General features: G+C 36.9%; 2 protein-coding genes across 6 annotated transcripts; one reads left to right on the top strand and one right to left on the bottom strand.

Annotated features, from left to right (window-relative positions):
- Positions 1-212: 212 nt before the first annotated feature.
- On the top strand, positions 213-22708 carry LOC108981694 (AP-1 complex subunit gamma-2-like). 3 transcript variants are annotated; one of them, XM_018952935.2, is made up of 18 exons: positions 213-577; positions 3655-3957; positions 4185-4326; positions 5026-5199; positions 5442-5621; positions 8506-8660; positions 12990-13080; positions 13442-13605; positions 14709-14763; positions 16318-16440; positions 16564-16662; positions 17746-17873; positions 18381-18485; positions 18628-18887; positions 19202-19459; positions 19558-19733; positions 20282-20386; positions 22139-22708. In XM_018952935.2, exons 1-18 carry the CDS (start codon positions 546-548, stop codon positions 22232-22234), a joined length of 2646 nt encoding a protein of 881 aa, XP_018808480.2. In that variant the 5' UTR covers positions 213-545; the 3' UTR covers positions 22235-22708. The 3 variants fall into 3 exon arrangements, with proteins under 3 accessions (XP_018808480.2, XP_018808482.2, XP_018808481.2); XM_018952937.2 differs by having other exon boundaries at positions 19561-19733; XM_018952936.2 differs by having other exon boundaries at positions 16567-16662.
- Positions 22709-23913: 1205 nt separating this feature from the next.
- On the bottom strand, positions 23914-26770 carry LOC108981696 (RING-H2 finger protein ATL47-like). 3 transcript variants are annotated; one of them, XM_018952938.2, is made up of 2 exons: positions 25026-26770; positions 23914-24460 (listed from the first exon to the last, which is right to left on the bottom strand). In XM_018952938.2, exon 1 carries the CDS (start codon positions 26168-26170, stop codon positions 25028-25030), a length of 1143 nt encoding a protein of 380 aa, XP_018808483.1. In that variant the 5' UTR covers positions 26171-26770; the 3' UTR covers positions 23914-24460; positions 25026-25027. The 3 variants fall into 3 exon arrangements, with proteins under 3 accessions (XP_018808483.1, XP_018808485.1, XP_018808484.1); XM_018952940.2 differs by lacking the exon at positions 23914-24460 and adding an exon at positions 24473-24583; XM_018952939.2 differs by lacking the exon at positions 23914-24460 and adding an exon at positions 24583-24601.
- Between the last annotated feature and the right edge of the window lie 596 nt (positions 26771-27366).

The following is a 27366-nucleotide window of genomic DNA, read 5'->3' on the forward strand; positions in this document are numbered from 1 at the left end:
AATGAAAATACAATTATATTCTTGTGTTCTGTAATTATTACAAACGGATAGAAAGTTAATGAAAATCAACATATTCCGTTAAAACAAGAAATTTCTGTTAAAACAAGAAAATTTCGTTTCATAGGCTCTTTATATATATAGAGATATCTCCTCAAATCCTTTATGTCCTATTGACGTTGAATTTAGAAATTGGGCTATTGCCACCACTAACTTCAAGCCAAGCCAAGCCAAGCCAAGCCATTCCAATTCCATACACGATGACTTATCGAGCTCATATCGCCCGGGTAACACAATCAAAAGTGCCGGAAATGTGCGTGTTTTCAGAGACAGAGAACGAGCACTCATCGTAGTGGAAGTGGATCCAAACCCTCCCTTCTCTCTCTCTCACAGATCCCTCCGATTTTACGTCTTCGGATCTCGGGGTTCGAATTCGGACCGTTCATTCAGCTGGCGAATTCGACACCACCGGTGTTTGATCGCGTACCGTGTTCGGATTTCGTTTGGATCTGGTTGAGCTTTCCCGGAGCATCATCACTGACCCCATAATGAATCCTTTCTCTTCCGGAACGCGCCTTCGGTTAGTTCCAAATCACATACGGTTTCCATTATATGGATCAATTACACAAAATCTTACTTGTTATTCTTTAAACCTTGAAAATATATGTTAATCTTGGTTCACGTCGATTTTGCTTATTAAGATTGAAACAAATTGGTTGGTGCGGCTGCCTATTCGGCATAATTCAATATTTTTACGGTTGAAAAGCGTAGCGTGTATATCCGCTTTTTGTTCATTATTGAGATATTTTTGTAGTTGGAGTTACTTGCTTTTGAATAGCTTTAACCCGGGGATTCATACTGAATGTGTGAGATAGTTGAGTTGGAAGCACCAAAATGTTTTAGATTTCTTTTTGTGGCACGGGTAAATGTGCTTGAGATGGGAGTTGGGTTTAGTGGGAATTGTTGAAGCAAATGTTGAAATTTAAGGTTGTGGTTTACCCAGTTAGTGGGGTGCATATAGTCTTGGATATATGGTCTTGATGCAGCGTGATATTATTTGCAGAGAATGATAACTTGGTGTAGAACGCCCTGAATCTTGTTGGGGCAATGTTTCTCTTAGTTTAGCATAAGACAAATGTAAGAAACGTGGTTCCCGGAAAGGTGCCTAATAGGTTTAACGGAATGAGCCGAAATCTGATGCTCTAGCCTCTGACACTACCTTATGATTCTGGAGAGGTTTCTAAAGTATGTTTTGGAACGAATTGAGAAGTGGAATTTTAACACTGAACATTCTCACCTTGGATCATATCCTGACAGAAAATGCCATCTTAGTTTGGGTTAAATTGTATTCCCATTCTTGTTTATCCATATAATAGCTTGAAGTGAGATGGAAATGATAAGTATGTGTAGGAAGCTTTTCAAAGTCATACAGTCAATAAAGACATTGTAATATATGTACACATGGGAGATAGTTAGGTATTTTCTCATGTATACATCCTGTGTACTTGGGCTATGCCTCATTTTCCTTTGAATAAAATTTCTTGATTACCTATATATATAAAAAAAATATTTTCCCATGTCCAAGTCAGTTCCCCCCCCCCCCACCACCACCATAAAATTATGCTAGATATTAACCTAAAACAATACCAGAATCCTTCCCACTGGTTTACTGCTTGAGCCATAGGACAAGGGTGCATCCACAGTAACCTACACACATACACAACACATAAAATCTAAAGCCATCTTCAGCAGTGCCCCACAGGTTTACGGCTCAAGCCATAGCTCATGGGTGCATCAGCTATATAATTCACCAAATCTACATAGTAGTCTTATCCAAGAATAAAAATCAGCATTTTTTTCCCAAAAAGTATTTAGGATATTTTGTATGTAATGAATTTTCTTTTTTCCTTTTTAACCTAAATGACAAGAATATGGAGGTTAGAGCTAGTGTATAAGTGGTAGTTACCACTTAGACAAGGCTAATGTTATTATACTATGTTTTTTTTTCTTAATAGGCACTTAAAGGTTTTCAATGTTGAGCCCCAAGTTTGGATTTCTAAATAAACATAAAATGGTGGGAACACCAGATTTTTTTTTATGAGTAGGAACACCAGAAACTCAAGCTTAAATTCCATTTTCAGCTAATCAATCAGTGGATCATTGGGAATCTTTATCATCATGGCCTATGGGTAACCATGGTGAAACTTAATAAGTTTCAAAATACTCATTTTTGGATTCATACAATATGGATGCAAGAGTGGCATCTTTTTTTTTTTTTTTTAATAAGTAAAATGATATTTTATTGATATTGAAATAGGCATAGTCCAAGTACACAGGAAGTATACATGTGATTACACGTAGTTAGGAACTAGAAACAGGTACAAGGAAATTATGAAAGTTGAGACCATTAAAGTCTATTATGAGGCCCACATAAATAAAGTCTTTGAGAAAAGACTCTTAAACTCTTCCAAAATAGAGTGGCATCTTATAAACAGTTTGTCAATTCTGACTTAATTCTACAACTTGTCTAAGCTTTTGGCATATGTCTTAGATAGAATGGGTTGGATAATTTTTTATGACGAGGAATCTTGGAGACTGTGTAAGTACAACATGTCTTTTATCCGATTAAGTCCCCGATCCTTGTTAAGCTTCCCCATCAAACGGATAAGATAAAGTCATCAGCTATTAACCGATGTGATGTGGCCCGTAGAAATTGTTTGCACCCAAGACTTGGATGGAGCATACCACCAAGACCAAAATCCTTATCACTTAAGCCAGCACCTAGGGGGTGAGAACGGGTTGGATAATGCCAGTTAGATCTTATATTCAGTCTTTACTGAGCAACAGAGAGAATAGAATGGAAAACAAAAGTTTCTAGGATTGGAAAACTTCTGATTTTAGTTTATGACAATGATGAAATGGCCCTGTTAATTATGTTTTTGTTTCCCTTTCCAATGAAACATGAAATAACCCATTACTCCCATCTTTCTTTTTTGTGTTTTTAAGGTGTTTAATCTTGTTCATAAAAGTGCAGACAAAACTGTTTCTATTACCTTCGATGCTTCTTACTCCATTTGTTATGATTTAGAAATATTCCTGTGGCATAATGTAGCAGAACAATCTACATGACGGATTGGGTTGCAATCGATGTGCTAAATTGCATATTTTGAAGTTTTAAATTATGGATGGCCCTTGAGGTGGTTCATAAAAGTTCACCAGATCACAAATAGAAGACCTGATTCTAGTAGTCTCTAAGACCACGATACCTTTTGCAGTCCAATGCATTGCCTTTTGCTAGTTAACTGTTTTGATTATTTTGAGTGAATGGTTTCTCATAAAGACATAAGGCAGTGGAGAAGAGTGGTCCTTTCTTTCTCATGAGTATGTAATGCGCTGTCCTTTGTTATGCACAATTAAACTCCTTAAAATTTTAGTTGCTGAGTGAGAAGGCCATTTCTGTTTTTCTTTATTATTGTTTTGTTCTGCATTGCTTAATTGTATTGCTTCTGTTCTTATTTTTTAGGTGCTTCATTCAGTCATTTTATATATTTGTAAGTTATTTTTATATTTTCTTCAGAAGGCAATGTTTCATGGGCCTCACTCATTCTTTTGAACGTGTTAAATTTTGTTTTGTGGTATATACCTATATCAATGCAGGGACATGATTCGGGCTATACGTGCCTGCAAAACTGCAGCAGAGGAACGTGCTGTTGTAAGAAAAGAGTGTGCTGCTATTCGCGCCTCAATTAATGAAAATGATCACGATTATAGGCATCGTAACATTGCAAAGCTCATGTTCATACACATGCTTGGCTACCCCACACATTTTGGTCAAATGGAATGCCTTAAGTTGATTGCATCTGCTGAATTTCCAGAGAAGAGAATCGGCTATCTTGGCCTCATGTTGCTTCTTGATGAAAGACAAGAAGTTCTCATGTTGGTCACAAACTCACTAAAACAGTATCCAATGCTTTATTTATTTTTCAGCTCTATTTTTTCTTAGATAATTTTTTTCTGTGTAAATCCCTATTTCTTCTCTGTTTTATGGTTTCCCCACATTATGCCTACTAACCGTGTTTTACTGTTATTAATTTTAAATTTGTTTTTAAGTGAATGGTTAATTGATATCGCATTCTTATGAGAAAATGAAAAGAGAACAATATGTTACATTCTTAACCTCTGTGCAGAGATCTTAATCATGCAAATCAGTATATTGTGGGACTTGCTCTTTGTGCTTTGGGGAATATTTGTTCAGCAGAGATGGCTCGTGATCTTGCACCAGAAGTAGAAAGGTTGTTGCAATTTCGAGATCCAAATACTCGGAAAAAAGTGAGTCTTTGTGCAGATTGAGATGTTAGTTCTGTTGAAATTATTTTGCAACCATTTCTATTTGATTACTAATTTTTCTTGATTCTAGACATCACTCCTTCCACATAGTTCAGCAGAAGTATATTTGAGAGAGAGAGACGTAGTTTCTAGCGTGTAATCATTTTTATACAGATTAGAAGAAAATTTCCGACGTATGTTACCCTTGACTACATGTTTTGTGACATGGGCTAATCCTGCCCTTTATTTTCAGTGGCAGGACCTTAATCATCACCAGTTATTCCTACAAGGATGCTACTTGTAAACAGTTCTTTGCCAAATACATTGCTTTTATTTTAGCCCTTAATACTCACCCTGAAAGAATCTGGTCCACGCATTTCTGTTGTGAAACTACTTATCATTAAAATGGTCCATTTATTTAATTTTTTTAACTGTTTGATTCATCCTTCCAATGTTTTTCCCCCTCTTGATGGAAGCTATACCAACATGGTGTACTTGTTTAAACTACCATGGTTTTCCAGATGTGTTTTCTTTGTTGAGAAAATAATTTGAACTGATGCAAATTCATGTTTGGAGTTCATTGACAAACATATATATTTGAATTTCTGTTGTGTAACTTCCTGTAATTTGATGTTATTGGTTAACAAATTTCTCTTTAATCTTTCATTCTTGAAAGTTGACTACACTCAATGTTGTATGTAGGCAGCTTTGTGTGCTATAAGGATTATAAAGAAAGTACCAGACCTGGCTGAAAATTTTATAAATCCTGCTGCTGTCTTACTTAAAGAAAAGCATCATGGAGTTTTAATAACTGGAGTTCAACTTTGTACAGATCTATGTAAAGTCAGTGCAGAAGCTCTGGAATATTGCAGAAAGGTAACTTGACCATGTCCCAGCCAATATGTTTCCTATTACCCATAATAGAACAAAGGCATTCTATGTAGTTTATGCATGTGAAGTTTAATGTTATTGCGTGGAATAAGTTGTTTGATTAATGTACTTAACGATACAACAAACCTGCTGTTTTCACTGGATACGGAATGGCTTTAGTAGATCAGTTTTTTGTTTTTTAAGTTTTTCTAAAATTCTAACAAGAGGTGTTTCTACCATTATTGTAGAAGTGTACTGAGGGTTTGGTCAGAACTTTAAAGGATGTCGCAAACAGCCCATATACACCCGAGTATGACATTGCTGGCATCACAGACCCTTTCCTCCATATTAGATTGCTTAGACTTTTGCGTGTGTTGGGCCAAGGGGATGCAGATGCTAGTGACTTGATGAATGACATACTTGCCCAGGTAAATTGTCACTTAAATTGTAACTCATGCTATCTTTATTTGTTCTATGAGGTATGATTATTGGATTATCAGGAATTTTTGCTTTGCAAGATTGTTGACCCCATACTTAAAAAAACCTATTGACTCCATCAATTAGTGGGGTTTATTGGTTTGTGTTCTATGGTCGGTATATATCGTATCTAGAACTCTTAGGGGTTTGCTCCAGTGGTAACGACCTTGGTCTTGGTGGTTTGCTTCCTCCAGGTCTAAGGTTCAAATCCTCTTGGGTGTAAACAATTTTTGGGGGCTATCGGACTAGTGGAGTTTTCCCTTGAATTTCCTGATGTGCACTTGTGGGTTACTCCTTGCTGATGGCATGTGCACCCCCGAGATTAGTCAGGACTTTGTTTTTGGACACTCGGTGCCGATAATATATAAGTTGTATCTAGGATGAAATACTAAATTCTTCCATGGAGTTTGGAACCTTGATTGTTTTAAATAAAAGGGAGGGGTGGGGAAGGAGGTTCTTAAGATGCATGTTTTATTTGTAGAAAGTAGCTTAACAGCCATCGGAAGCCAAGTTGGAGAATCTCAAGGAAATATAGTTGATAAGTAAACATATTCTGTGGTTGTGCTAGGGGCAGATGTGTTGTGTGTGGTTACTCAAGATTTTTAACAATTAGCATTTAGGCCATGTTTGGATTTTAAAAATGTTGGAAAGCTTTTTATTTGGGCGGGAAAATGTTTGAAGATGATGTTAATGGATTTTTGTGAAAGTTATGGATCCCATTAAAAATGTGATTGGATAGATACGTTTGTGAGAAATGTTTCTAGAGAAATTTTTAATGTTTTGTTGTAAATTCTTAATTTAAAAAATTAAAAAAATAAAAAGAATACACAAGGCAACCTTAGGGGGGGTGGGCCCCGTTATGGTGGTGGCCTAGGTGGCCACCACCATGCCACCCCCATCCATGATTTTTTAGTTTTAGTTTTTTTTTTTAAATTTTTTTTTTAATTTTTAATTTTAATTAAAGGAGTGAAAAAATTGTTTGAGGGACTTCTTATGGGGGGATGGAGGAGTTGTTTAATTTTCATTTAGTAAAATGGGCCACAATACGTTCTCCAATTTCAAAAGGTAGATTGGGTAGCAATAATTTTCATATTATTAAGAGAGTTTTATTGGGTTTGGGAACCCCATCTCATCTCATTTCCTTCCCAAACATCACTCAAACACAAACATTTTTCAATTTCAAATATTTAACTTTTTTATCTAATCATTACCTAGTCATTACAACTTTTCCAAACTTTCAAACAAAACACAAAAACAATTCAACATTTTCAAATTCCGAAATAAAAATAATATTAAAAAATTATATTCTAACTATATTTTAACTTTATAATATTTCTATTCAATTTTTTTTTTTCTTTCATTTCCCAAAACCCAATAAAACATCTTAACTCAAACCGTTTCATTACTATTCACAGATTTCTCTTCTCATCGCATTCCCCAAGCGAGGCCTAAGTGGTTATAGAGATACCAACAAGAAAATGGGTGGCTTTGTGGTGGGGCTTTTGGAAGCAGACAATAAGAGGACAGGATACATTCTTTATATATACCCGCTTTGAAGTGGGTGATGGGTTTAGTATTAAATTCTAGCACGATTCATGGTGTGGCGATAGGGCCCTAAAGGAAGCTTATTCAGGAAGCCTCGACTATGGATATTTTAGACAAATCCAAATGGTGTTCACCAATAGAATGTCACATTCTTTAGGGAGAGTCTATCCGTTTGGGGGAGGGGATGAAGATAAGATTGGGTGCCTTTTTAAAAAAGGGAAGTTCACTGTCCACTCATTCTACAAGTCCCTTAGTATGAAAAACGCAAGTCCATTCCTATGGAAGACAAATGCTCCCGTAAAGGCAATCTTCTTTGTTTGGGCTGCTTCCTTGGGGAAGATTCTTACACTAGACAACCTACGGAAATGCTGAATCATTGTCATGGATCGATGTTGCATGTGCAAAGGAGTGGGAAGTTCGTTGACCAAGCGTAGATATTATTGAACACAATGGCTTTTAATTCTATTACTGTCCTCTCACAGCCGTCAAAGGATCAGACATTGTGTTCTTGCCAAATACACCACATTGCGCTCAAAAGGACCATTGTCCACTCTGCTAAATTATTATGACCACTACAAGGAGTCTGCCAACATCCCAGCAACTCTATCACACGTGGGGAATAACCCATTCAAACCCAAAAGTGTTAAATATTTCCGCCCATAAGTTCCTAGCCAATTGGCAATGCATCATAAAATGATCTATTTTTTCCTCATATTGCTTGCACATGCCACACCATTCCAACACTACAATATGCCTCTTTCTCAGGTTATTTATCGTTAAATCTTTCCTAGAGCGAACTTCCAAACAGAAAAAGCTATCCTTGAAGTTGTCTCCAAATACACTTTCATGGAAATCAGAAGCCAACTGGAGGGGTGAGCATTTTGAAATAACCCTGTATTAGGTATATATGTCTCTGTGTCTATGTATGTATCTGTTGCCTGAGTAGTCTTTTATGACAGTTTGCAGAATTAAGGTGCAAAGTATCTCTTTGAAAGCCTTGCATTTGTGCCTTCCTTAGCCATTAGTCCTGCTTGGTTTTATAAATGCATAATCATCTATAAATCTATTACTTCAACTCCAGTCATATTATTGGAAGGACCCCTTTGTTGTGATTCCTTATAAGCTTGTTAAAGTGGGTTTGGGAAGCTTGTTGCTTTTACTCTAATATCATCTTTTAGACAGTTTTAATTGCTCATAATTCTTGACATCATTGTGCTTCATGATTTAACAATACCCGACAAAGTTTGCACTTCTCTTTTTTGATCGACTTGCCATATTTTGTCTTCCTAGGTGGCAACAAAAACAGAGACAACTAAGAATGCTGGCAATGCTATTCTGTATGAATGCGTTGAAACTATCATGAGCATTGAAGATAATGGTGGTTTACGTGTGCTTGCCATCAATATCTTGGGACGATTCTTGTCAAATCGTGACAACAATATCAGGTTTTGTTATATTATTTGAAGCTTGGTTGCTTTTGAGTCAATTATGGTCCTTTTTTATTTTCAGGTTTTACATGATTTTTTTTTTATAAGCAAATAAGTATCTTGATTGAATAGAATGAAACTAGGTAATGTCCAAGTACGCAGGAAGTATACAAAGTGAGACACCTAATTACATTCTAGTAAGCTGAAAATAAGATAGAAACTCATGGACATTCCCACCATGCAATAGCAGAAAACTACTGTAAAAGAGAAAATATAAAAAAATTCCAGATTTCCCCCACTGCACGCTCCTTGTTATTAAAACACCTATCATTCCTTTCCGACCATAGACACCACATTAAGCACAAAGGTATCATTCGCCACATTGCTGCCAGTTGAGCGCTATTATGCCTCCTGTTCCAGCATGCTAGTAGTTCCACCACTCTTAGGCATGTACCATCCCATAACTCCCCAGCCATCTCACAATGTAAAAGCAAATGATCTATCGATTCTCCATTCCTTTTACACATGTTGCACCACTCCGTGACCACCATACCCTGCTTCCTTAAATTGTCAATCGTCAAGATCTTCTCAAGTGCAGCTGTCCAAGTAAAAAATGCAACTTTAGACAGCACTAAGACCTTCCAAATACTCCTCCCTGGAAAGAATGTGGGCTGTTGGGCTGTCAAAGCCTTGTAAAAGGATTTTAATTGTAAAATTTTTTCTCCCCATGTGAATCCACAACATACGGTCACCCCCATTTCCTCCTAACTTTGCTGAATACAAGTAGCTGTAAAAATCTGCCATCTCGTCAAGTTCTCAATCCTGAGCATTTCTAGTAAAAGTGACATTCTAAGTTACTGTCCCATTGGCACGACACAACAAATCTGAACTGCAGCTTGCTGATTTCCAGCCAAATTAAATGCAACTGGAAAAGCAATAGAAAGAGAGTTCTCCCCACTCCAAGCATTGAACCAAAAAGGGGTTCTTGCTCCATCACCCACCTCAAACCTAATATGTTTTTCAAAAGTGTTCCACCCCTTTCTAATGAATTTCCATAGGCTTACTCCATAAGACCCCCTATGACCTTCTTAGAACACCATCCCCCCCACTCTCTACCATACTTATGATCAATAACCTCTCTCCACAACGAGTCCCCCTCCATATGATACCTCCAAAACCACTTTCCTAAGAGTGCCTTGTTGAAGATGCTTAAGTTTCACAGCCCTAACCCACTATTCGCAATCGGACAGCTCACCCTTTGCCAACTTATAAGGTGAAATTTAATTTCCTCCCTCATGCCACCCCACAAAAAAGCTTTAAACAACTTTTCGATTAGGTTGGCCACACTCACCGGTTGTGGGAAGAGAGAAAGATAGTAAGTGGGTAGTTGTAAAGAGTGCTTTTGATAAGTGTAATCTCCCCCCTTTTGATAGATAGAGCCACTTCACCTCGATAATTTTTTCTCAATCTTCTCTATCACCCCATCCCAAATACTCTTTGCTTTAAATGACGCCCTCAAGGGAAGTCCAAGATATTTCATAGGAATGGAAGCAATTTTACAACCCAATAGCTCTGCAAGAGAAGCAATATTACTACATCCCCCATCGGTACCAATTCCAACTTCCCCAAGTTCACCTTAAGTCCCGAAACCGCTTCAAAACACAACAAAACCGCCCTTTAGAGCTTGAATTTGGTCGCTAACAGCGCCACAAAAGATTAGTGTATCATCTGCAAATAATAAGTGAGAAATGGAACTGACACTATTACTGTTGTTGCCCACTGAAAAACCAGCAATAAATCGCCCCCTAACGGCAGCTTCCACCATACGGCTCAATGCCTCCATTACTAAAACAAATAGGAAAGGTGATAGTGGATCCCCTTGTTGCAAACGCCTCAAAAGCTAGAAAAAACCCCAAGATTTTCCGTTGACTAAAACCGAGAATCGAGCGGTCGAAACATAATGTTTAATCCATTCGCATCACCGGTCCCCAAAGCCATATCTTCTAAGCATATAAAATAGGAAACCCTAGCACACATGGTCATAAGCCTTTTCTATGTCTAGCTTGCAAAGGACTCCTGTAATGCCTTTTCTTAACCGGTTGTCCAAACACTCATTTGCTATAAAAACTGAATCCAAAATTTGCCGACCCCGAACGAAAGCATTTTGAGGTTTGGAAATGAGTTTGTCCATCACCAAACTCATACGATTAGCTAGCACCTTTGATATGATTTTTTAGATCCCACCTACGAAGCTAATAGGCCGGAAGTCTTTCAAATCATGAGCACCAACTCTCTTTGGGATAAGAGCAATGAAGGTAGCATTTAATGACTTCTCAAACTTAAGGTTAGAATGAAAAGCATGGAAAATCTGCATCACTTCCTCCTTCACTATTTTCCAACACTCTTGAAAGAAAGCCATAGAAAAACCATCCAGGCCCGGGGCTTTATTCTTGCACATACCTCTCACCACTAGATGCACCTCCTCTTCCACAAACGGCCTCTCCAACCAACTTGCTACCTCCAAGTCCAGCTGGTCAAAAATTAGGCCGTCAAGTTTGGGATGCCATTCTACTTTTTCAGCTAGGAGCTCCTAGTAGTACTGCACTATATGTTCTTGGATCTCTTTGGGAGACTGTAACACATTTGAACCTGAATGGAGGACTTCAATAGTGTAGTTGCGCCTGTGAGAGTTAGCCACCTTGTGAAAGAACTTAGTGCATTTATCCCCCTTCAACCAAAGCGCCCTTGATTTTTGCCTCCAAGATATTTCTTCCATCAACAAAACTTTCTCAATTTCGGTCACCACCACATTCTTCCCTAACTAAGAATCCTCATTCACGTCCCTTTCCTCCAATGCTTGCAACTCATCCCAAAGAATATTTTTCTGCACTTCCGTATGTCTAAACACTTCTTCATTCCATTTCTTCAAATCAGCCTTTAGAGGTTTAAGTTTGCCCACCACTATGAAACTAGGTGTACCCTCAAAAGAGTAAGCTTCCCACCAAGCCCTTACATTCTCCACAAATCCTTCAACTTCCAACCACATATTCTCAAATTTGAAAGGACCCCCCATATGAATGCCTCCACAATCAAGCAAAATTGGAAAATGATCAACATACCCGCAACCTTTGTCCATAAACCCGTATTCCTGCTAGAAATCTATCCAACTGACCATCGACTATTGGACCAAGTGTAGTCCAAAAAGGAAGATCCACAAGATTCAACTAAAAAATCAGCTCTGAGAAGTCTTCCATTGCTCTTGTCGACGTAGATGACCCCGCCCTCTCACTAGGAATTTTTTTGAGTTGTCTTATGAATTTTGGGGTTACATTATCTTATGAATATACCCACATGAAAAAAAATTGATTACTTACATGATCTTATGAATTTTGTCACTACAATATGGATATTTTTCTTGGCACAGTATGTATTATCTGAACCTAGTTGTGTAAATGTGTCAAGGGGTCTATTATTTGCCTGTACATTTCCTTCTTTCATATAAACCGAGCCAAGAATAGCTGATTAATGATTCAAATCATAATTAAGGGATGTAAAAAGGCAAACTAGTGTGATGTTTTGGTAGTTGCAGCCAATAAAATGAAGGCTGTCCCTATTCTGAATTCCCGCCCTTCATTGGACTGTACGAAGACCTCCTTGATAAAGGAGATTTACTCACCTACCATAAATGTATATTTTTTGATAAGTAAATATATGAACTAGAAGGGGGATGTGGGTTGTTCGTTTCAAAGACTGACAATTAAATGATGAAAAATTGACCATTGATATCAATTGCTTTCCGCTATATGATATTAATGGTACCATAACTTGCAGGAAATATCCTATTTCGCTCTGCCCATACGGAACATGATATCTGTAGGTGATTATTAATATATATCAGAGGAGACAATCACCTCTATTTTGATCATGGTATCGTTCGCACATAACAGAAATGAAATTATATTTATTTGTAGAGGGAGTGAAACTGCTAGAAAGTAAATTAAGGTATTATATATCTATTTTTCCATCTTCAATAATGGTTTACCCAGTCACCAAGATCTAATTGACCGCATTTGCATGCTGCTATACTTGGTTTGAGATTTCCAACCATGTAGACTGTCTTCAATTTTGTTTGGATTTTCTGTAGACTTTTGTTCTTTTGCTTTTTCTGGCCTTTTTGAAACTCAGACTAAAGTTTTACTCTGTTATGCTTCAGCCTAATAGCTATTAGTCCTTGTATGTAATTATTTTCTTTGATTAATACCTTAGATGCTTTGTCCCTTTACTCTATCCTTCTCTGTTGGCAGTTTGATCAGCTATATTACAAAACTTAAATTCTTGTTTCTTCAGATATGTTGCATTAAACATGCTGATGAAGGCTATAACGGTAGATACTCAAGCAGTGCAGAGACATCGGGCAACAATCTTGGAATGTGTAAAGGTATTCCATAGGTGTGCTTAGTTTTTGATTGACAACAATGAAAAAGTTGAGAAAATGGTTTTTTCTTGTTAAGCAATAAAGAAGTCTCCTTTTTATTATTCTTTTAAATTGTCCTTTTTTCTTGGTGATTGAAATATACACAGGCAGCTTTCTATAGTCTTCTTGCCCTTTTCCTTTTTTGACTTATTTAGTGATATAAGTATGGAGGGTTTGGATTGAGTTGTTGGATAGTTTCCAACATTTTCTGACATACAGCTTTATGTAGAATTAATGCATTGCCTTCTCGTTCAACTCTTCTGTATTATTATTGAGAAAACTGATTTTTCTAACGTACAATCTCATTTGACCTTTCCTCTTTCAGGACTCAGATGCTTCAATTAGGAAAAGGGCCCTTGAACTTGTTTATCTTTTAATAAACGAGAGCAATGTGAAGCCTTTGACAAAAGAGCTGATTGAATATCTAGAGAGAAGTGATCAAGAATTCAAGGGAGATCTTACTGCCAAAATTTGTTCCATAATTGCAAAGTAAGTTACATTTGATGGATTTGAAATTGACGTCTTTCTCTTCTTTTCCTTTAATATACCAGATTATATTATCCTTGTATTTGCTATATAATTTGTGGCAAACATGAATATGGCTTCTTAAAAAAAAAACAATTATGCAAGTAGCTACTAATAGGAGCAGGACTTGGTATTCATTTCGAAACATCTCTAGTCTCTAGAGGATCCATCACCCAATCACATGTTACTCTTGTAAATTCTATTTACCAGTGAATAGTGCTATCAACCCCTGTTAATTGTCAGCTATTGGCACATCCTTCACCCATGTGATATTGATCAAAACTGGGAAAGGACTCCTCAGAGGTTAGTCCCACACCATAAGATCATGTTACTACATTGTGATGCAGCCAGTGCTCTGTAGCAAGCTGTCTTCAGCGTTTTGGGGTTGAGCTGGGTATTGGATCATTTTTCTATGTTGGAGTGGTCAATTTGGCAGCCTACTTAGTGAAACTTTTGGAAAATGATCCCAATTTACCTAATGTGGTCTATAGGAGGGAGATAAAAGAACTCTCTATAAATGCATCATTGGGTGACAGCAAACTTATGTTTTTCTAGCCTTAGCTTTCAGATTTTTTGTGCCTTTTCACTTTTTCTACTGTAGTGGTTTTAATGTATAATCCTTGTGTACTTGGAAAGCATCTTTGTTCATTGCTAAAATTATCTCTTATTTATCAGAAGAAAAAAAAATTGAACTTGTTTGCTTCCTATAACTTTGTGTGTTGGCGATTGATGTTTTCTAAGATGTTATTGGAGCCTTGTTTAACTAAAAATGCCTTGGTTCAGTCTTGGTGACCTCCATGCTGTTAATTTCTTCTGTTCTGCACTTGCAATGTCTACAGTTCCTTCATTGTTACTTGGTAGGCATACATGTGACGGGGAAGTATTTGTGAGCTTGATATTTATTTTTGATCCGCTTCCCAATGGTTTATACTTTTGGGATTGTTATTTTTTTCAACATATATTATTTCCTTTTTGTGTGGCATCTGGAACATGACAATCTGCATGCATAAAATAAATGGATTTACTATCCAGCAACAGTTGTTAACGTTCACTCTTTTGTGTTTAAGGTTTTCACCTGAGAAAATATGGTACATTGATCAGATGCTCAAGGTTCTCTCTGAGGTACAAATCATGACAGTATATTCTCTCTCTGTTGTATTATATTTAAGGCTGTTTGTTTGATGCTTTTCTGGAGAACGTCATTGTTTCCACTTTGATAAGTCCGTATAAGTACCCTAGATTGGTTTCTTGTGTCAATGATCATCTTTAGATCAAAAGGACTGTTGTCATACACGTAGAGCTAGTCTTGAATTGTCATAATGTGGTGTTATGAGAACATTATTTATTTTTCGGTTATATAAATATCTCGTTTGCTAATTTTATCAATAAATGAGGTATTTATTTTGGATCTCCTATTACCTGGTGCTAAGTTATTAAGTTGCATTCCTAATTCTGCTGGAATGGGGTGTTGCAACTTCCTTGCAACTTACAAAATGAACCCACCGTCCAATAAATACAAGTGGGCAGTAAGAGAATATAATTGCTAATTAAAGCTCAGCATACAACAGCAAACCAAGAAACTCCTAACACACTCAACAGCCACCACCAGCATAATTCCTTTCCACCACCATGAGCCAATAGATCTTCTAGCAACTGATAGGGGGATTAAAACTGCATGTCTATGCAAAAACTTGGGTCTTTTTTTTTTTTCCTTCTAGTTTTTTGAAAACAAAAGGTATTTAACTCATCATTTTCAGTTTGATATCTTTTGGATAAGAATCCTTAATTCATTGGATAACTTATGTTCTAAATCTCCTTAATGCATATAAGGGCTGAGGGCTATCAAAATTAATAGGGCATCACCCTATTGTAAGTTAACTCTTCTCACAAAATATACTATTAAAATGCTAATCGGTGGATCACGTCTTACTTCACTGCAAGGTAGCCACCTCTTTGTGGCAAGTTATGCTTAATCGATATGGGCTAACATGGGTGATACCCCAATGGGCGGAGGATCTGTTAGCGTGCTAGAGGGGCAGATTGAGAGTCCTCACGGGGAAACGAAAATGATCCCAGTTTGCTTGATGTGGTGCTTATGGAGGAAAAGAAACGATTGCAATTGAAGATAACTAGAGGCTTTAGTTTTTAACCCTTTACCATTCAATGGCAGCCTGCCTTCGTATTCCTAGTTTTAGTATTAAGGAGTTTTCCGAGCTCTTTTTGTGCCTTAATTTTGCCTATTCTTCTCCTTATTGGTTATGAATAAAATTTATCTTAGTAAAAATATGTGAATTCCAAGTTTAGAACTATGCCCTTCCTGTTCCCCAAAGCAATAAAATGAATGCTAGGATTGCAGATCCTGAATCCTGCCCATGGCTGTCCTTCTAGTTATCCATCATTTTTTGTAGAAATGCAGATGAAAGTGATGGTGTTTGCGGTGTTGCACCTCTGCAGACACTTATGAAAACCTTTTTTGAGTCACATATTTGATCACCACTTGCTCGAATGCTTCTCCTAAAAACTATGTATAGAAAATTGGACCATGTAATTTGCTTTGGTATGAAGTACCACATCTGACGTTAATCTTTCCATTCATGTAATTTTCTAATTTTCTCAGCATACTCAACTATATATATTGTTTTACGGAGGTACTCATCTTTATACTATGCTTGGTAGGCTGGAAATTTTGTAAAAGATGAAGCCTGGCATGCACTTATTGTTGTGATAAGCAATGCTTCTGATCTCCATGGATATACTGTAAGGGCCTTATACAGAGCATTCCAAACTTCGGCTGAACAGGTACTTGATTTTTTTCCCCATTAAAAGAGATGAGCAATATGCTAATCAAAATGGAGCTCCCTATTATCTCGAGTATTTAAGCATACATGCCATGTATACACATTTGTTCTTTAACATTTTCAGCAGGAAACTCTTGTTCGAGTGGCAGTTTGGTGCATGGGAGAATATGGTGACTTGTTGGTCAAGAATGTTGGGATGCTTGACATAGAGGATCCAATAACTGTGAGTTCAACCTCATTGCTGTGTTAGTTTGTATGAACTTCCTGTGGTAGTCCTGGCCGTATTCTTTCAGAGCATGGAAAGAATGACAAAGCAGCATGTAGATAATGTGTTTGAATAAGTCCTTTTTTCTTCAACTTTTTGTTTCTTATTTTGCCAATGGGATTGGTGGGGTGGTTTGCCTTGGGGGTAGGGGGTAATGTCTTGCTTATCCTGTGGGTGTGGATTGTTGAAACAATGGTTGCGATTTGTTAATTTTTTTGGGACAAGTCAAATTCCAAGGTAATATCAGAGCATGAAGTCCTCAGTTTAATTCCACTTTGCCTCCCGTTTATAAAAGAATTAGAAGTTAAACTCCACGTATTGGGCCTACACAGTAAGTTCGAGTGTTAGAAAAATGGTTGAGTGATTAAATTTATAATTCCCTATAAGCTAAGTTTTTGGGACTGGTGACAATCTTTTTCCTTTAAAGACGAACAGGTGGCAATCTAACACTGAAACATGGGCAAAGTAAGTTTCAGCTTCTTCGTCCTGTTGTGGAATAAGTTTCTGCAACTGAAATGATATTTTTTGCTCATCCCCACTTGCTCTTATTGCATGGGTTCAAATTGATTTTTTTTTATAAGTAAGAAATTTATTAAACCATGTAATTAGGCATATCCCAAGTACATAGGAAGTATATAAGAGAAAAACACCTCATTACAAACTAAAGCTGAAAAACAGCCTGGAAATCATTTAGACTAGACCCATCCATTACAATAATCGAAGCCCAAAGCAACAATATATGGAAAAAAGAAGTCTTTAATCCCTCCCACCGAGTGTTCTCTATTTTCGAAACAACGCTTCAAATTGAAATTACTAGTTAAATGATGCCATAGACGAGCTGTCCACATTCTGCAAGGTCATTTGCTTTATGCTAAACATGTGGGGTAAATCTACAATAAGGCTGTCTACTGGCTTCAGCTTTTACCGAAACATAACCACAGCATTGAGTAACATTGTTTTTTTGCAAATGAATGTTTAGACCCTTTTAGCTTGTCATCCTTGCATTCGTTTTTTCCAAATAACTCGGGCTCTTCTATACAGGTAACAGAATCTGATGCTGTGGACGTTTTAGAGGTTGCCATTAAGCATCATACATCAGATCTCACTACTAAAGCAATGTCTTTGATTGCTCTGTTAAAGCTCTCTTCTCGTTTTCCATCTTCTTCAGAGTATGTTAATGCTCTTTCAACTTGTATTTTAATCTTCATTCTATTTATTTTCTGCCATGCTTTATATTTTTTTTTCTAGTGTCCCTATTTTTTTGTTAGAGGTGTATAGAGTTCCTACTAAAATACCTTCTGCAAATGCATCGCTGATGACCTTTTTGTTTTGGGTTTGTAAACTCGTTGCTCAACCTAATATGAACTGTTTGCTTTTCATATTGCTGGTTATTTATGGGCATACGGTTGGTCTTCTGATATGAATGAGCCTCCCTCTCTCTCTCTCTCTCTCTCTCTCTCTCTCTATATATATATATATATATATATCTTGCACATACTGTTATATGTTTTGATTTGTGGATTTTTTTGGGAACAGTGACGTTTTTGGACTTGGTCTTTTCTAGATTCCTCAAGTCTTTTAAAGTTAGCTAATCTTTCTAAGTAAATGAATAAAAAAAAGTTCCTTCTCACTTGTTTGTCATGAAAGTGTGATTGTTCTCTAAATTATATTGATAGGCGGATCCAAGATATTATCACTCAAAACAGAGGAAGCCTTGTGCTTGAATTGCAGCAGAGATCCATTGAATTCAATTCTGTTATTGAGAAGCATCAGAATATTAGGTATGCAGTAAATGTATTTAGATTTATATCATTAAGAGCTTAAAGTTTCTTTCCCACCCTTTATTGAGAAGCATCAGAAGGGTTTTTTTAATTGAAGCAAATTTGTATATTATAAGGAAAGCTGATAGATCAACTTATGCAGGTCTGCACTGGTTGAAAGGATGCCTGTCCTAGATGAGGCAACTTTCATTGGAAGGAGGGCCGGTTCGACGCCAGCAACAGTTTCAACTTCCAATGGGGCGTCACTTAATCTTCCTAATGGAGTCACTAAACCTCCTGCAGCCCCTCTTGTAGATTTACTTGATCTAAGTTCAGATGATGCCCCCGCACCTAGCTCTTCTGGTGCAGATTTTCTTCAGGATCTTCTTGGTGTTGATCTTTCAGCAGCATCAAAACAACCTGGTTAGTATTGGAATGTATCAAGGCTTAAATGTAGCATAAAAACATAGGAAATAGATTCTTTATTTTTCTAAGCATTTTCCATAATACTGGCTGTTTTTGAGACCCCTGATCCGGAAAAGTTTTCCCTCTGTGGATTGGTGGAGGATTTTCCAAGGTTCAGCATAATTCCTAGAACACTCATACATGTGTGTATGTATACTTTGTGTATGTAGATGTGTAGTATTTCATTGTATGTATACATAGGCATGTATCATGTTGTTGTTGATGAATCAACTAGTCTTAATACATGCATATAACTTGTGTTTTTCTTTCAGGGATTTCTGGTACAAATCAGGCTCCAAGAACTGGCACAGATGTTCTACTGGATCTCCTGTCTATTGAAACACCTCCTGCACAAAGTAGCTCATCTATAACTGACATATTATCTAGCAGTCAAGTTAACAAATCACCAGATGCATCATTGGAGGGACTCTCCTCTCCATCTGCACTCTCTACGCAAGCTGCTACTCCTGCAGGAGCTGCTCCTATGATGGATTTGTTGGATGGCTTTGTCCCCAATTCACCAATACCTGGTAAATTTTGGCATCCCTTGAAGATTTTTTTGGCAGATGATATGGCTTTCATCAAAATATTGATATCAAAATAGTGATAGCTGTTTCTTTCTGAACAGAAGACAACGGTCCAGTTTACCCATCCATCGTCGCGTTTGAGAGCAGCTCCTTGAGAATAATGTTTAACTTCTCTAAGTCACGTGGAAACCCACAAACAACATCAATCCAGGCTACTTTTACAAATTTGTCACTAAATGTCTATACAGATTTTATTTTCCAGGCAGCAGTTCCAAAGGTAATGGCAGCTTCTTTTTTTTTTTTTTTTTCCTGGGCCAAAGGTAATGCCAGCTGGTAGGATGCTAAATATGCCTATTCTGATATTGTATTTTTGATAGGTAATCAAGAAGTATTTATTCATAATAAAAGGCATAGTCAAGTACACAGGACGTATACATGAGTAATACCTATCTAGGATTTACAACCAAAAAAAGATATTCATGGACATTAGGCCCATTAAAATCTATTGCCCCCTCCCAAAGGAACAAATTTTTAAAAAATAAAATTTTAAATTCATCCGCTGTCCTCTTGCAGTCTTCAAAACTTCTATCAGTCTATTCTGATGTTGTTTAATATATAAACTTATCATTGGAGCCCCCTTCTTTTTTATAAGGTATTTTACGTGCTGTTTTAAAGTATGTCTCCTGCCTTCTTTTGTATTTATATGAGATATTGTGTTCTGAGTATGGATTGATCACTTATGTTCTCTGGTTTCTATGTTCTTAAATGCTCTATGTTTTCTTCATGTTAGTGGTTCTGAAATCTCCTGTTGATGTAAATCCACAGTTTCTTCAACTGCACTTAGATCCAGCTAGTAGCAATACTCTCCCTGCAAGTGGTAATGGATCCATCACACAAAATTTAAGAGTCACTAACAGCCAACATGGAAAGGTAATTTGCATATTCTCTTATGTATGGTCCTGAGCATGTCTTTTCATGACTTCCTTGCATCGCTAAGCTAGCATGCATAGGCGACGCTCTTGTATATGTCCCGTATACTTGGGCCTCTGTCTACTTTATAGTCAATAAAATTTTGTTTATTGATAAAAAAAATGTAGCTGCATGGTCCTGAACCTGAATTTCATGACACTGAATAGTATCTGCAGTTTGTTATCCAAGTGGCATCATTTTTTTTTATTATCCCTGCTTTAATTTAGTTACGCCCTTTTGTAATGGGGAAACATTACATGGGTCTGGGGTTTAACCAGGTAAAAGGTATGTTGCGTTTGCACGGTCTTTGGGATTCTTTGTCTTAAAAAAAATTTAGTTATGCCCTTCTACAAAAATAAGTAAAATAACTATGCCTCTATAATCTAATTTATCCAGGTCGACTCTTTCATTGTCAGGCTGTTTTTTACTTTTCTTTTGGGTCTCATATGGAGATTTATGTTAGTCTTAGCTTGTTCTGCAGATTGTTTCCTTGCTTGGTTATGTGTAGCTCCCCTCGGTAGGCCCATATTCTTTGTGGGACCTGTCAAAATTCAAGCTATTCTATGTTTTTAAATTAGCAATATTTATTTATTCCTTAATCAAATCACTTTGCCACAACAAAAATAGTGTTAAAATTCCATTTTTATTGGTGGGCACAATCATTCTCATTTTAATAGAAGACATTTAAGGAGCCCCATTGAGAATAATGATATGTGAGAGAGTTTAAGGACTCATTAGATACACTGGTACTAACTGATTTAGAGAGGTTGTTAAGAGCTGAGTCAATGTGCGGAGGCTGTAGAGTTGTTCATTCTAAAGTGTTGTTTTGATAAATGAAGTGGTGGTTCTTATTTCATGATCATCTAGATTAACAACTCACTAAAACTAGAAGCCTTGAACTTAAATTTTATTTTTACAAGTTACTTTTGTGTGTATGTGTGTTTGTATGTATAAGATTTATATTGTCTCGTAAAAGCAGCTCTGGGATGTGGATACCATCATAGTAGATGAACTAGTTTATTTATGTTTGGAGTTCCGTACTTTCTATTGATAGCAGTATATGAACTGAACTTAATTTTTTTTTTTTTACAAGTTACTTTTGTGTGCATGTGTGTATTTGTATAAGATTTATATTATGCCTCATAAAAGCAGCACTGGGATGTGGATACCATCATAGTAGATGAACCAGTTTATTTATGTTTGGAGTTCCTTACTTTCTATTGATAGCAGTACACATACCTTTAATAGGAGTTAACGGTATACATACCTAAAATGGCCAGGGTTGTAGAATTCACATTATAGTTATTTACCCAAGAATACAAGCAACCGACAACAATGTTGGTGAAAATCGGGATCTTTTATCCTTCTGTTTAGGTGGAACCTCTGAGGCCGCATCGAACGTCTTTTGAACCTCAAACTGACCTGTTTGATAGAAGTGCCCTGTTAACTCATCATGAAATTTCTGAGATGAATTAGCGAGATAAGTTGTAATGGTTTCTAATTAGTTTAATGGAAGTTACTTGATTGTGTAATCTAGTGAGCTCTAATCAACAAAGACTTTGACCTGCTACTTGGTTTTGGACATCATGACTTTTTATGGGGCTCAGGATCCTGTGGCTTATGTTATTCCGCTGGATCATATCTTAAGGAATCTTCACCTTTTTATTTTGTGTGAGATACTATATAGTTACAAAGTTTATATTTTATTTCCAGAAATCTCTTGTCATGCGAATGAGGATAGCTTATAAGAGCAACGATGAAGATATTTTGGAGGAAGGGCAAATCAACAATTTCCCTCGTGGTTTGTGAGTTTGGATGGCCCTTTTTGATACATTGAAGATTGTGATGCGGTAGCACTCATCTATGTTGCGGCATGTGGTGTTGGTGCAATCTTCTGTTTCAATTCCTCAATTTGGGGCTGTATGATTTGTAGCAATTGGGATTTGGGACCCATTTTGATTTAGTTTGGGATCATGGCTTCACTACCTTTCCCCCCCACCTTTTCCTTTTACATTTTACTTCCTTTTGTAGGTGTTCTATGTACATTATTACACAACAAGGAATTCTGGTAATTAAATTTTGCCTGTCAGAGGCACAGAGAGGAGGGAGAGCTCATGATGTCATATTGAGTACTTGAGGTGGTTTGATTTTCCAGTTTGAATTTATTCACGAGCTTTATTCGGTGGTATCAAATTCTGTGACTATACAGTGATTAGCATACTCTGCAACATGATTTTGTGTAATATTTCTTCAACATTATCAGTGAAATATCATCAAATATTATTTGTTTCTTTAATTATTTTCCCTTCGAATTTTGAGTATGACATAGATATATCGGGTAACAGTTAATTAAGCCTCGTTTGTTTTCACAAATCAGATCAGATGAGTTGAGTTGAGATTATAGTTAAAAGTTGAATAAAATATTGTTTAAATATATTTTTATTTTGAAATTTGAAAAAGTTGAATTATTTATTTTATTGTGTAGAAATTTAAAAAAGTTATAATAATTAAATGAAATGAATTGAGTAAAGAGGAATCGTGAATTCAACAAATGAGGCTATTGTTATTTATTATTGTCTTTATGAATTTTTTGGTCTTATTATTGTGAAAGAGATATAAATACGGGAACGGAAATGGATCTTATAATATTTATTATTGTCTTTATGAATTTTTTGGTCTGTCTTAAATGTTAAAAAAAAATAAAATTAAAAGTTTACTTTACATTAGTATCTCTCTTACTTGACGCATGAACTTAAAAAAAGCGATCCGGACATGAAATGCATGAATTTCTGCAACTTTTTGTTATGTCGATTACTTTACTTTTGTTGTACTGGTAAAGTGGCAAAGTGGTTATTAGTTACGCTATCATGAGCGCATGGATTTGTCATGAACACTCTTTCTCCCTCCCTCCCTCCTTTTCTTTCAATTATATCCCATTGTCCAACTGGCAAAAGGCTCTGCTAATCCAAGTGGCAAAAAATCTTTTCCTTTCATCTATCGATGCGGACCATTTAATTTAGGTGACTTTTTATACACAAGGTAGGAGCCAATATGGTCCTAAAATGGGTCTATTTTAATGGAGAAAAAGATCATTCATCATTTCCCATGTTAGATTGAGCTTAACCCAATAGGGAGAGGCTGGCAAAAGTGACCAAATATTATCTTTTTTCCTCTGATTTGTAAATTGTGAAATGACATTCTCATTGTCATGCACCAAAGTTGTGAAGACCTCGGATAAGACTCCTCAACCTCTCTCTCTCTCTCTCTCTCTCTCTCTCTGAGCTTGAAAAAGATGGTATTAATAATTAAAAAAATGCATAACTTTATATGTATGAGCGAGCCCGTGTGTCTCCTGCGGAGTTGGTATTAATATATATTATAATGATCTCAGGCTCACCAACTTCGATACAGATAACTTGACTTTCGGCTGGCTTGCTGTCAGTTTAAACCAGCTTGTGATTCTTGCCGATTTCGCAAATCACATGCCATCCATTACGTCGGCAAGACGGCAACCCCCCACACTCTTCCCCCACACATCTCATTTTGCATCAACTTGGTCACTGTTCATACTATATTTCTCCCAGCATCACATGCCTGCCCCTCCCTCCTAAATTGGGGGCAGATCTAAATTTTCAGGAAAAAAAACAACTCTTTTTTATTTAGCGTGGAAAGATTTTTCCGATTAGTGTTCATTTTTCGTACAAATAAACAACAATACAACAACATGCCTAATCTTACCTCTCTCTCTCTCTATCCAACTCTTTTTTTTTTACTAATCCCATCTGAATACCATAGCTTTTAAGGTTCTTCTGCTGTTTCGTGCAGACACTGCAAGGAGAACTTAGGCATTGGATTCAGGTTCTTCAAATCTTTCTCGAGGATAGATTCCATCATATGATGGGGAACACACTGTTCCAGCCTCACCGGCCAACCCACCACCACCACCGGCTAATGTCAACGTTTCAAATAATTACTCTTCATCACAAGCGTCCCATACACAACTTTTCATGGATCCCACCATGAATTGGGTCTCCACTAGAAACATCAAAAAGAGAGAATTTCTTTCAGACAAAAGCAAACTTCAAGAGAAACTCGAAGCATCCAAAAAGCAACACGTGATTTGACTCCACTGTCAATCCTTTGTTCACACAAAAATCTCTGCATGTAAAAGACTCCCTTGTCGTTTGAATGAAATCACACATGGGAGGAAGTTTAGATAATGAGCAAAGATGTTCATTTTGTCTGAGAAATTATCAAACAAGCGAGACATGGTGAGGATGATACTATCACGGCTGTGGGTCCAGTCTCACCCACGGAAGAAAATAGCATAACTTTAAAAGTTAAAGATTGATACCTTGCTCAAAGTTCAATAGTTCGAAAAAAGTATAGCATTTCTCAAAATCACAAATTTATTATATCGACGAGATAAAGTAAAAGCCGTTTGCCAGAAAGTTCAATAACAATGAGCATAACTTACAGAGTTAGCATATAGAAAAGGAATCCCCCAGAAAAAAAAAAAAAAAGCAAAAGCTGAGAAAAAAAGTTATGAGAAATGGATTAATTGAAAAAAAATGCAAAAATTACAATGCACATTGAATACCTTCATGCACCCTGAGATCTATCAGAAGACCATGGCAAACCCACGGTAACAGAAGATGTACCACCCATATGGTTTTCTGAGGAATTTGTGAATTTACTCTTCCTAGACCATTGCCAGATCTTGGAAACAGAAAAGCTTTCACCTTTACTTCCAATGTTAATCTTCTTCCCCTCACTGTCCCCATCAATTGTGGAATTCCCGTGTTGTCCGCCTCTCCCTTTCACAATCCTCATACTAGCACCCACTCTGTTGGGGCAAAGGGCAACTTGCAGCTCTGAATCGGCAACCACATATTGATATGATCCCATAGAATAACATCTTCTTGCGTCCAAATTGCTGCTACTTGTCTCTCCCACTCTTCTCTCAACTCCTCCTCCTCCTAACCCTCCTCCATCATTCGAGCTTCTAAATTTGCCAAGTCGAACAGAAAATACCCTCTTTTCACTCATAATCTCATTCTCTGCAGGCTTTTGCCCAGAAAGAGCCCCACTTCCCCCATTAATCGAAATTCCATCTTCTTCCCTCCGATCTTCAAAATAAAAAACTGGGTTTTCAATTGCAAGCCCAGGTGTGTAAAGGTTCCCTCTACAAAGAGGGCAAGTTGAATTCGATAGTAGCCATGTGTCTATACAATCAAGGTGAAAAGCATGACTACACATGGGAAGCAACCTCAACTTATCTTGTTCTGAAAATTCACAAAGGCAAACAGCACAATCAAATGGCTCTTTCAGACCCATTATCTCTTTGTAAAGGAAGACAGGAAGGGCATCAATGAAAGCTTGATCTAGGCCAGAATCGTGAAGTTGAAAGAGTTGTTGTAACTGTCTCTGGAAAGTATCGGACTCCGACATATCTGGGTATCCATTGGATTCGGTAATTGATGATGAAGATCTATGCTTTACGAGAAATCTAATAAGCAAGTGAAGGAGACCAGATATGAAAAAGATGACAGCTAGAATAATTATGATAAATAGTATTGCTGGGCTTATTTTACCTCCGGATTGTTTCTGGTAACCACTAACATTTGGCAATGGAGGAGGAGGAGAAGAAGAAGGGGACGAAGAGAGAGAAGAAGATAGATGATAGAGAGGGGGGCTGGTGAGAAAACCATATCTCAGCCTCACTTTAGATTCAACCCAAGACATCTTAGTAAACAGGCATACTAAACACCACCGCTTTCCTCAAATGGGCAGTTACCTATATGAATCCTCAAGACACAGTTTTCCTTGCTTCCTTCCTCTGAGATTAAAGCCAGCTCATGTAATGCAGTAAACAAGCAAAAGTCACATTATTTCTTGCACTAGCAAGAAACCCAGTATAGTTTAGTCACTAGTGGGAACAAAATACCTACGTTTTGACTCGGATTTGCCAGCAAACTGATACTTAGAAGGAAATATTTACTTGTACCAAACACACCACCTCCTATCTTCCGCATTGACATTAAGCCAGAGATATTGGCGTGTAGGAATATTGAAAGGGAACACACTTTAGAGATGTAAAGGTTGCAGTTTACCTACCTCACTCAGCTCCGAGAAAATCTACCATTAATGAAGCAAATTTTCATGGTACTCGACGAGTCTTTGTCTTGGACAGTGTTTTTTTCTTTTGGCAGGGGGAAAAGAAAAAGGAAAAGAAAAAAGAAAAGCCCCTGAACAGGAAATTGGCACGCTTCGAGTCCTAGGGCTTTGATCTCTTTTATAACGGAAGAAAGGAAGTGAGGTTAGAGGAAATGAGAAGAATGGTAGTAGCTTCCAAAAAGCAACAAGCTATAGAGAGCATCCAAAAGGAATACCAGGGGCAAGTTTGTGATATAGAATGGCAAGGCCATTGACCTGTACACGTGTCACGACGACACCACTTTTCACTGGCTGATTTGAAGTGACGCGTGCACACATTTCTTGGCTTACAAATATGACGAGTTGGACCAAAATAATAGTAGCTTAGGAAGCAGAAGAACATAATAATAATAATAATTATTATTACAGAAAACGTGTTCTCAAAGTATAGAACATTTTTATTAAGCAATTGTCAATCTTAATTTTATTGATGAAGGAACATTAATTGTAGAATTTGCTTTTCCGTTTTGGAAAACAAAGGATGAATCCGAATTAGAGTTCTTTAAGAGGAAATGCATCTGATTAATTCATGTGTTTCTATATTTGTATTTACAAGTAATTAGAGTTTTTTTTTTTTTTTAATTTCAAGCTAGGGATTGTTCTTTGACAATTTTTGTAATTTGCTTTGTTAACAGTAGAGGATCTACAAAGACAACCAACGTTTTACCTTTCATGAATTGTTTTGTTTTCAAAGCAAGTTAAGTTTAAAAGCTTGATGTAGGTAT

The sequence above is a fragment of the Juglans regia genome, chromosome 13, assembly GCF_001411555.2.
Source record: "Juglans regia cultivar Chandler chromosome 13, Walnut 2.0, whole genome shotgun sequence".
In the NCBI taxonomy this organism is placed as follows: Eukaryota; Viridiplantae; Streptophyta; class Magnoliopsida; order Fagales; family Juglandaceae; genus Juglans; species Juglans regia.